This window comes from Lepidochelys kempii, chromosome 6 (assembly GCF_965140265.1).
Source record: "Lepidochelys kempii isolate rLepKem1 chromosome 6, rLepKem1.hap2, whole genome shotgun sequence".
NCBI lineage: Eukaryota > Metazoa > Chordata > Testudines > Cheloniidae > Lepidochelys > Lepidochelys kempii.
This window is the reverse complement of record NC_133261.1, coordinates 96,400,251-96,411,561: the sequence shown is the minus strand read 5'-3', so window position 1 is coordinate 96,411,561 and position 11,311 is coordinate 96,400,251. Positions and strand designations below refer to the sequence as shown.

The following is an 11,311-nucleotide window of genomic DNA, read 5'->3' as shown; positions in this document are numbered from 1 at the left end:
TAGTAACTTCTGCGAGTTGCCGGAAGAAAGCCTCGTCCACTCATCCCCCTGGTCTGGTGGTCTATAGTAGACTCCCACCACGACATCACCCTTGTTGCTCATACTTCTAAACTTAATCCAGAGACTCTCAGGTTTTTCTGCAGTTTCATACTAGAGCTCTGAGCAGTCATACTGATCTCTTACATACAGTGCAACTCCCCCACCTTTTCTGCCCTTCCTGTCCTTCCTGAACAGCTTATATCCATCCAGCTGATCAGCAAGCTGAGCTTGCTGGGCTCAGCTCCCTCCTCCTGGCGTCGGGGCTCAGCATCAGTCAGATTTGGCACAGCCACTCATCTGTTATGATGATGGGCGGGCCGGCCAGGCCAAGTTTGAGTGAGTGGCCTTACAAGCCTGGTGCATGGGGACCCTCCTCTTCCACAGACTTTGTGTGTAACCTTGGGCAAGTCACCTCACCTCTCTGTGCCTAAGTTCCCCATCTGTAAAATGGGCACAGTACCCTACCTAACAGGGGTGTTGTGAGGACAATGGCATTAAAGATTGTGAGGTGCTCAGATACTTTGGTGATGGAGGCCATATAGGTACCTAAGATAGACAGAATTTAAAAAATCCATTTAAAATTCATTATTACTGGTTCTGTCTCTTCTCAAACATGAGGACTGCTATATGACCTCTTTCTGTTGTACTAGAGCTGTAGGATATTTAAGATACGGCTACATTGCAAATATTATAGCAGAATTGAAAAACATATAAAGGAGGTACAATGAATAATGGCTGCCTTTGTTTCAATGCAATACGTTGGAGATGGGCCCAGAACTTCTGGGAAATGTTTGGATCTGTGGCTTGGGCCCATGGTATTTTGAGGAATTTCTAGGAAATAATATTCCTTCCATTCTCCCCCAACCCCCATCAGTTGCACTACTTTGCATGGCATAGTGAAGGTAAATTATATTATTTTGAGCAGGCAACAAAATATAGTCTATTTTGTTTGACTTTCAGCAAGAGTTATCCAAATTTCGCAGAGCTCTGATGGAGTTGTTCTTGTTGGATAAGCATGAATATATGTGTAGGTGACATAAAGACTTTGAACACACACAAGGTGAGAAGAGGTGAGAGAGAAGAGAGAGAAGAGAAGAAGTGAGAATGATTTGGGTGATGTGCCCCTAAATCATCATGACTTTTGTGGAAAATGGAAAAAGCAATGTTTCAAATGTATTGGATGCAACTAGAGCCAGTCAGGTTATTTGTTGTGAATCATTTATCTGAGAAACTTGACCATTTCCTCCCTCCCCTTTTAAAATTATCTACAAATGGGTAACTCTTACATATTTGCTTCTTATTATCGGTGTGGTTAAATGAATCTTTTTGTGCAAACAAATTTTAACCAATGTTTGGGTACGAACTTGTTGCTATGTGTATTCACTATTTGTGTCATATTACTAACCATCTAGGGCATATGGTGTTGACTCTGTTTCCTGATTGGATGGCCTAGGTTTTATAAACAAGGGGACTTCCTCATTATTATCAAGCATTTCTATGGCATCCAGCATCAGGCTTATGTAGATTTACATAGGCGTATGTAGACACATTCCGGATCCCAAACTTCGTGTTCCACTGCAGCTTTACCAGTCAGCTAGGAAACCATATTCAATCAGTTGAGGAGCCAAGCTAAATTCATGCTTATTCATAGTTCCACGGGGCTTAGATGCCACAGAAACAGGAGCTTCATAAAACCTAAGACAGGTAGGGAGTGAATTCACACACCTCTGGAAAACAGAGATAATACACAGGTGTGATGTGACACTTTAAGCCCTATGGAAGAAAATGCTATCCAAGTTGAAGGCTCCATTCCACTTGCTGCATGGGGCTGTTCTAAGACGAAAACCTTTCAAAAAATAAAATCACACACAGCTCTCTTTAGAGAGCCCATGCTGCTTTTTTCTTAAGAGTAGGGGTTTGTCACAATGCCTTTGGCCAAACTTATTCCTTCTCCACATACAGAATAGGTAGTGTTCTGACCCCCTGAGGTGGCTGCATTTTGGTGGAACTGTGTATGTAGTTTGTGAAATGTGTTAGTAGCCTTTATTATTAAAATGCTGGGGCTTATTTTTTCAGTTAATTTCTTTAGATTTTTAACAAACAAACAAACAAGAATTTTGAGAGACCTAATTACATCCTTTCTTCACTGTTAACAGAATTTCTAATGTGAAAGGAAAAAGCCAGGAAGTGCCAAGGAGGTACTGCTCTCCATTGACTGGCATTGACCATTCTGGGCCTTTCCCACAAGCACGGGGTGAAGATGAGCAGCCTGTCCCAAGGATGACGTCATTGGCAAATGTCATTGCTTCCCACCAGTCAGAGTGGGTCTCCTTCAATGATGAGCTGCTCGTGCCGGTTACTTCGCAGGGTAAGTTCCCTCAGATTCCTTTAGAGCATTTTAAGACTTTTTAAAATTAAGCTGGCCCATCTATTGACCCAGGTTTGGTCTCATGAGACCTGCCTTCCAAATGGGAACAGAAGAGGCCGAGTTACTTCCTACTTCCCCTGCATAATGGAGAGATCTGGGGAAAAATATCAAATGTTATGTATCAAGAGAAATGTTTTATAAATGCCCTTTCATTGGACCCAGTTTTGCCTCAGTTACACAGTTCCCACTGACCACGTAGGATGTTTCACCTATTATAACTAAGGGCAAAAGTAGGCCTGGTGTGAGATTAAAAGGGGGTGAAGGCTGTTCACCTATAGTTAGTGACAAGCTCAGCAGAGAATGCTACAGGTCTTTGCAAGAAATAATAAACTAATGGCAGCTGCACTAAATCTCTCTATCCCTCTCCTAGTGATTCTCCCCCTAGCATGAACCCTCAGGTCCAAGAGCAGAAACTAAAGTTGCCTCATCATTAGCAACCAGTCAGTACAAGTTACATATAATTCCTTTCCTGCAAAAATGGGTCCCCAAGTGCTTGAGTTGCCATAGCTAATACAGCGAACATTTTTGATTTCTCTATGCTTATGCTGTTATTTATAAAGGGTTATTTCAGAGGGGACAATCAGCTTTTCAGATGAATCTGGACGTCAGGTGGAGCTGCTCTGATGGCAGGAACTTTGTTTCTTTCAAGGCCTCCGTTAGTGGATGACCAACAAATGGTCACTATGCTATGAAACCTGTATATGCTGTGTCCCCTCGTTCATGCATGCACCAGCTCTAGTGGTTTAGTGGTGGCTCCTCCCACTCTGGCTCAGTGGGAGGCCGCTCCGACTCACTACATCATGGGGTTCCACCCTCAGTCAGGGAATTAGCTGCAGAGTAAATAATCTAAGGCTCTAGCCCTTAGGTGGAACATAGCAAACAAGCTGTCTGCAAGGTCTGGCCCTTAGGAAGGGGCAATCACAGTCTCAGGCCCGAGGCCCTCAGGCAGGGCAGAGCACCAGTAGTTATGGGACTCTGGCCTACAGTTAGGACAGAGCAGTTGTCAGCCTAGGGTCTCAGGCAGGGGTGCTTTTCTGGCCTTGGAGGCGGGGCAGATAAATAGGCAGTCAATTGCCTGACATCTTGGGTCAGGCAGACAAACGCAGGCCTCTTGTCCTAAGTGGGAAGGCTGCCACCCCAGGGGTGAGGTGGCAGGGGGTAGAGGGACACAGGCCCACCTGACTCCACCACGTCCCAGCCCAGGGCCCTAACAGTGGCGAGGCATCCCACCACTGGGTCAGAGGGGAATCCAGCTGCAACACTCCAACCACGTTTAAGTAGCCATACAGCCAGACTGGAGTCGGCTGTCTCTGGGGCACTTCCTACCTTCCCCTTGGGGTGTACCTACATCCAGGGGTGTCCTCCATCTCCTCTGGGTAGGTATCCAGCGACAGCCCCCCATACTCCTCAGGGTCCAGTCCAGTCCAGTTAGCAGCGGCAGCAGCTCTGGCCAGGCTTCAGCACAGTAAGCGTTCTCCTTAGGCTCTAACTCTGGGAGCAGGCAGGAGGCGTCTATCTCCTCCAGCCACTTTCTCCCAACTGAGCTACAGGGTTCAGCCTTTATACTTCCTGTCCCACCCCTTGACTTCTGGTAGGTGTGGCAAGCCTGCTCTGGCTCTGCCCACCCTGGTTTAGCAGTTGGCTCCTTCCCCTCTGGCTCCATGGGAGGCCACTCCACCTCATCACAGAAGTGTTTAAAAAATGTGTTTGCTAACTTGTTGTTAAATCATGATTGGCCCAAGCAGGGAATCTAAGGTCAACCACAACCAGCCAACATCTTCTCCCTTCCCAGCCACCCATCCCATCCCTCCCCTGTAAGATTTCATACTCCAGAGCAAAATTTGGCACTGACATTTCTGTATGTTTTGTCTCTACTTTAGGTGGCACCAAAGAGCCTCTGGAAAGGTGTTTTTCCTCCTCCAACACCTCCTCAGAAGAAAACCGTAATGTGGATGGAGAGTTTCAGGACCTCTCACACACTGAGCTGAGTGATGACGTGGACAAGCCTGGGGTGGACTCTGCATCAATATCTCTGCTTGGGAACCATGTGTGTCCTAAACCTGATCTATCTTCATCTATCAGTACCTGGGTTCAATTTGAAGATGTGCCATGGACCAGCACTTTACCAGCTCACACACAAACAGGTGGGGGAACTTCATGCAAAGGTCTGTTATATAATACAGCAGGCAGCAGCAAGGGTCTGCACAAATAGCAGATTTACTTTTTACCCTTCCCTCAGCTCTCTTTAGCTGAAACTGTGCAAGTTTCCTGCATCCGATGAAGTGAGCTATAGCTCACGAAAGCTTATGCTCAAATAAATTTGTTAGTCTCTAAGGTACCACAAGTACTCCTTTTCTTTTTGCAGATACAGACTAACACGGCTGATACTCTGAAACCTGTGCAAGTCATAGTTGAGATTAAACACAGTTGATAGTAGCATGGTTTCAAACTATAACTCATCTGTGCTCCTCCTTTCTGTATCAACTACATTCTGTGTTTGATAACACCTTTGGGAGAGAAACTGGCCATTTGAGACATGATAGGTCAAGGCTGAGCTAAGATTAACCTGTGGGTTTATCAACAGCAGCACAGAAGATGAAGGGGGAAATGAGTGAAGGGTGAAAGGGTAAATTAAGTCTCCATGGGCTATCTAATCCTTGGCTTCTCCGTTGAGACTTCCAACAAGGTGGTTGGGGTGGGGGAGCCAGGGAAGGGAAGGCGGAGGACAATGGCAGTGGTGGTTTTAGTGATAAGGATGCCTGTCCACTGGAAAATGGAATAAGACTGTACCAACTCATGTACAGTAGGCCACCAAACAGCTACATTCATACTGGTGACCTAGATGTCCACCTTTGTCTTCAAGATGGGGCTGCTCAGGGCCATGCCTTGCCATTTTGGTGCCCTACACAACCCTCCCGTGGGGGGGGCAGGCCTCCGCGGAGTGGGAGGGGCTGGCCCCAGGCCTTCGCAGGGGAGCAGGAGCAGGCTTGGGGGGCAGGGAGGAAAGCGCCCCCCAGCACTTACCGACGGAGTGGAGCGGGTTGGGGCTTCACTTCCTATTGCTTCACTTCCTGCTGCCCGGTGAGTGCAGGCGGCCCCCGCCTGCTCCCCTGGCTCCCAGCCTTGGGGTTTGGGGGGAACCGCCCCCCCAGCACTCACCAGCAGCACGGCTGGGGCCGGGTCGCTCCACTTACCACCATCAGTGAATGCAGGCCCTTCCCCTGCTGCAGTCCTCAGGGGAGTGGGGGCAGGGCTGGGGCAGAGAAGGGTAGGGACTTTGGGGAAGGGGTGGAGTTGGAGCGGGAGTGGGGCAGAGCAGGGGTGGGAAGAGGTGGGGCTGGGGCAGAGGCCATGGGAAGAGGTAGAGCAGGGGCTGGAACAGCAGGCAGCTGCGTAGGGCACCTTTGCATATGGGTAGGGACGGCTCTGGGGCTGCTGCTTTGGTGTTTTCCCTGATACATCATCCCAATCGCTGAATTGCTTCTGCCAATTGTTCCTTTCCTAGTCAGTGTCAGGGGGAGAGGACAGCTCATGTAGGTCACTACACTTTGTTATGGACCAGTTAGCTGTCTGGAATGCTGATGAGAAGGGGCCATAAATGGCCACTTGTTCTAATGCTGGTTCAGAAAAATCAAGGGCTTGTCCATCCCGACACTGCTCCAAGATCCAAGTCTTGGGGTGTGATATTTTCTCCCATCACCTGCCTCAAACTGCTCTGCTGAGCCAATGAGGTTGGAGAGTTCAGTCCCATGGAGTGGGTGGAGACAGCAGAGAACAGGTCCATAAATGGAGCATATGTGGTACAGAGAGTTCAGTGAATAGTGGTTGGAGCTTTCCTATCTTTCAAGAAGGGGTGGATAACCCTGTGGTATGCCCCAAGTCAGGGCTGTGAGAGTGGGGGAGATAAGCCCTCTGGAGAATTAGGACAGGTTTCCACCACAGAGCTCTGTCAGCATGATTCAGCTTGTACTTCACACCACATGACATTAGGGCATGAGCAACAAACACGCTATCATTCCAAACTGTCCCATCGCTCAGTGACCCCTCGTGGTTCAGGCTTGGCAGCACCGTGTCACCCATGTGTCCCCCACCCCACCATATCCTCACCTGACTCTACTGCTTCCCCTTTGTAAGGTGCCTTATCCCCACCTATTCTGCAAGGGGAAATCTCCAAAGTTGCTCTGGAAGCCAGCATCACACTTGGCAAAGGAGTAATAAACAGCTTTGTCTGGCTCTGAGATGCCATTCCCGCAAACACCATATTCTGTCTTTCCCCTCCCCAAGGTGGGGAGAGACACGTCTTCTGCTTTCTGCCATTCCCTGGATGTGAGCACACTCCTCTCCTTTTTTCCTCCCCCTCTTCCCAATTTGAAGGCAGGACTGATTGGCAAAGGTGCCTGCTTTTGGGCAACTGAGCTTTAATGTGATTTTAGTCCCTTGTTTTAGAGGTGACTTCCCTGTTGCACCTGCTGCTAGATCCCTGCCCAGATCTGGCCGAGTGGAGCTGGGGTCTGTGTGAGAATCTGGCTGCTCCTGTTGCCGTGTGCATAAGGAGAGACCTGTGAAGGATATCTCTGCCACTCAGAATGGGCCTGTGTCCTTGGTTCTGTAGTCTGTACCCCTGCACTCTGTGTTTCTGCACAACTCCACTGTTCTCTCCACATCAAGTACTCCTGCCAAGCATTGAATCAGTGTAATATGAAAGGCAGAGAAAGGCTTGGCTGTGTTGACATAGGCTTTCCTGGGGGAGAGGGAACTTCTGGGCATGACTGTTATGGCACACTTTTAGAACTGGTTTTAAAGCGGGCTTGGCCTCCTCAACAATGGAGAGATGATCCTATGTCAATTCTAATCTAGAGGCTCTGGGCATGGAGAAGATTTCAGTATTGTTTGCAGTCCAGCAGCGTGGAAAGTAGAAGTAAATGGCAGAACTCTAATGACAAGTTAGTTTCCATCAGTGCTCACTGCTATCTTCCTAGTGCTGCACTTAATGTCTGAGGAAGCATCAAAGCAGCAGAAACAAAGCACAACCCTGAGATAATAAGTGTTTTGTTTTTGTCATAAGTTCTCATTGATTTCTTTTGAAGTCTGCATCTAAAGACTCTAAGCTAGATCCTTAGCTGGTGTAATTCATCATAGCTCCACTGACTTCTAGCCTTCTGAATATACAAAATCTTCACATCAAATGACACAGTCCTCTGAAGGGGGGAGGAGCTACCCAAGGTATAAAGTTGTTGTGGCTGTTCTAGCCCATGTGGCCACTTTCCAAGTGTGTATTTTTGGCAGTGGTGCCTCCTGTCTGCTTCTATCTAAATAATCAGGAAAGGAAGGAAGAGACTTACTCAATCATGTAGGGCTTGGCTACACAGCATGATACAGTCCATTTGAGGGGTGTGAAATGTAGAGCGCTCTAACCTTCTGCATTCTAACTGCCCTATGTAGACCCTGCTGATGCAAACTAGAAGGTACTTAGTTCATGTGAACATAGTCCTGTTTCAAACAGGTCTATATTAACACAAACTAGGTACCTTTTAGTATGCGCTAGCAGGGTCTCCACGGGCAGTCAGAATGCAGCAGGTTAGAGCGCTGTACACATCACACCCCTCTAGAGTGCCTTGCCGTGCCATGCACACAAACCCTTAGTCCTTCTCTCCAGAGTTTGTGCAACCCCCCCCCCCCCTCCTTGGTTACAGGGTTCACAAAATCACATCACTTCTAGGTCTCTGAGTCATGAAGGGAGCTCATGTCCTGTCTCTAACGAAAGCTCCAGCCCTGAGGCTTTCTACTTCAACCTAATACTGTCCCTGCTTTGCTTTCCCCAGGGCTGCTTTTTACATTCCCACAGCTCTGTCCATTTTTGTGCTCACCCCTAGACTTCCTCCCGAGAAAGCTTCTTTTCCTTATGCCTATTCCCAGGTTTCTAATAATTTCTGGACTCTCTACTCCGGGTGCCCTGAGCTAGGAGAAGCAGTGAAGCTCCTGGTCTTCTCCCTGAAGCTCTTTTACAGCCCTCTCCCTCTTCCTAGTGTACACTGCAGGCAAGCCTACGGCTCCCATCAAGGCTGGGAATTCTGAGAGGTGAAGCTCTACTGTTCTGAGCTCAAGCTGGGAACTGGCTGGGCTGGGCCTGTGGCCTGCTTTACGGGGCCAGCACAACCTGTTAGAGGCGCACAAGCTATCTGGCTTTGACAAGAAAAGGTAATTAGAAGGGAAAAGAGAATCTACTACTCATAGTTCTCTCCATCTCTCAGGATGCTTCCATTTGTTGGGCTGCAGTGAGTGCTCTGGTAAAGAGAAAAGGACTTTGAAATGTTGCTGGGCCCTGGCGTTTCCCATCTTCTCCATGCGGTCCAGTGCTGCATTGACAAAATGGCAAAGAATGCAGATGGACAGTTAAGAATATTGAAAACATTTTGAGCAATTGGCAAGATCTCAGCCTTTCTCCTCTTCATGGCACCTGTCCTTCAGCAGGGCACCTGTGCACAGCCTCGGACCCCTGCTCAGCTAATTGCTGCTCCTGGATTCTGCTTTTAATCTTGGCTGGACAGGAGACTGCACCTTTTCCTCCAGCGTATGGACCTAGCCTAAGTGAGCTGTGCTTTTGTCACCTCCATGCTGAATTGTTGCAATGTACCCTAACTTGCTTTGACTACTATGGCCATTCAGAAACTGCAGTTGGTCCATCAGTCCACAGCCCACCCTCAAAGGGGAGCTAACCAAAGGGAGCACATTGCTCTTCTGCTTTATTCATCATCCACTTCAAAACAGTGGTTCTGATCTTTAGACATGGGCTCGACCCAGTTCCTGTCTCCATGTCTTACCATAGACAGCAGGGACACTGCAGGAGGCAGTCTTTGAAGTGCAGCTCTTGGGATGGGGGAGAGGGCAGGACATTTCTTGGGAGATGGCTTTCTAACCTGGTGGACTATCTTTTAACTCCAGTCATGCCACTGGGGGTTCATGTGCAAGTCACATCTTTTTATATAGATTCAGCCCCAATAAAAGAGTGGTAAACTGGCCAGTGACTTTCCAGGGTGACCACCATCCAGTGATACCTTAGTTGGAATGGCAATTACAGGCAGAATAGAAAGGCAAGATCCTAATGCAGGTAGAGTTTGCTGCAACCCTTAGCTGTGTATATGGTGCCTTCAGTAGAGTCTATGGTGATGGCCTTATTAGTTTCCTGTAATTAGCGGCCCAGATAGGAACAATAGCAAGTGGCTGGTTACAGCTTGGGAGAGTATCAGAAACTTCCCTGACTTACATGCAGAATATCAGTAGCAGACTGGTGTGAGAAGACTGTTTGAAATCTCTTTCCTGTGTAACCAGCTGTGGGGAGCAGTGTCCTGCAGGCTCAGCACCCTGAACATGTTTTTTTTCGGTGCTGCGGCACTGTTTCAAAATATTCCATTTTTTTTTTCTGCACTTGAGCAGCTGCACAGCTGATTGGCTGAGAATGTGTTTTGAGAACTGCTTGCAAAATGGCATTTTAAGGACCTTTAGAGCGAGGGCAGCACAGGCCACGGGAAAGGGAAATGCTATCTTAGTCACAGATTTTTGCAGTGCTACGATATTATTTTTTATTTGTTTCGCTTTGACAATGTGCTTGGCCCTGTTCAGTCTACCCAGAGAGAGCGAGTCCCTGTCCCGAGGTGCTTGCAGTCTAAAAGACTGACACTTGAAGAATAGTATTAAATTCACATTTTAGGGCTATCCTGGAAGAAGTGGATTTGTTAAAAGGATCCAAAATAAATAATGGCGGAAGCCTGACATTCTGGGAAGGCATCCAGTCCACAGGTCTGAGGGTGGGAAAATGCATAAAGACTGGAGTGGGCGGGGGAAGAAATGGCCATAGAGACGGGCATCATTGGTGGTGCAGAAGATGTTCAGGGGAGTCAAAGAGAGGAGGCTCCATAGTACAGACAGGGCAGAGTCATTAAGGATGTTGAAAGCAGGAATGAGAAGTTTAAATATGAGGTGAGGAAATCGAAACAGGAAAAGGAAAGATGCACATAATGTGAGTCTCATAATAAAGGTTGTCTTTATTTGACAAACTATAAAAAAAAAAATCTTTTTGAATGAATCTGGCCATGCCACACCACTAGGCAAACACTCATATTCTCTATGCTGTTAAAATACTTTTTTGCTTTTTCTAATCCATCCATAGATGACCAGCAGCAATCAGGTTGGGTGGATTTCTCCCTGGGAAGACAGTGCATTTTATGCAATGACACCAAAATCTTTAACAAGTGGCACATTTTGTTTTTTTCCTTTTCCTATTTCGTCCAACTGGAAACAGAGAGAATTTGATTTTTCCCCCTCATCATTAGTATGAGACTAGCATAGCCCATTATATTGGTACTGAGGAAGTGGCAAGGCACAACAATGGAACCACCCAAACCCTCTTGTCACAGAAATGTGATGTGTAAATAATCAGAACAATTACATTTGTCATTTAACGGGCCTTAGCTAGCAGGTTCCCAGTTAGATGTATCATTGCCATGAGCTTCACTCTTTAATTCAGTGTAGCATAGAAATTAGAGCTGAATGAATCCTTAAGCCTCTTCAACTGCTTGTAAAAAAAACAACTAATTTTACTAAGAAAGGTGCCTTGGGAAACCAAGATAGAATATACATATCAGGAAAAAAGTCTAAGTCTCTGAGTGCAGAAATAATGGACTGTCAGTACCCTAGGTGTGATACAGGATGAAGGTTCATTATCGGAGCAATTCTGTCAATTGCCTTGCAACACAAGCAAATTGCTGAGAATTGGCACAGCTGACAGATCTCAGCATTACACCTCATGACGTTAAGAGTCTGATTTCAAGGAAAGACTGGCTCATT

At 47.1% G+C, this 11,311-nt stretch overlaps 1 protein-coding gene across 1 annotated transcript in view; it reads left to right on the top strand.

Annotated features, from left to right (window-relative positions):
• The first annotated feature begins 2,199 nt into the window (after window positions 1–2,199).
• The window catches only part of STON2 (stonin 2), an 86,660-nt gene continuing 77,548 nt past the window's right edge, over window positions 2,200–11,311 (top strand). The window contains exons 1-2 of the mRNA XM_073349345.1: window positions 2,200–2,407; window positions 4,348–4,611. Of these exons, the coding sequence (XP_073205446.1) occupies window positions 2,320–2,407; window positions 4,348–4,611 (352 nt within the window). The 5' untranslated portion in view covers window positions 2,200–2,319. The remainder of the gene's footprint in view (window positions 2,408–4,347; window positions 4,612–11,311) is intronic.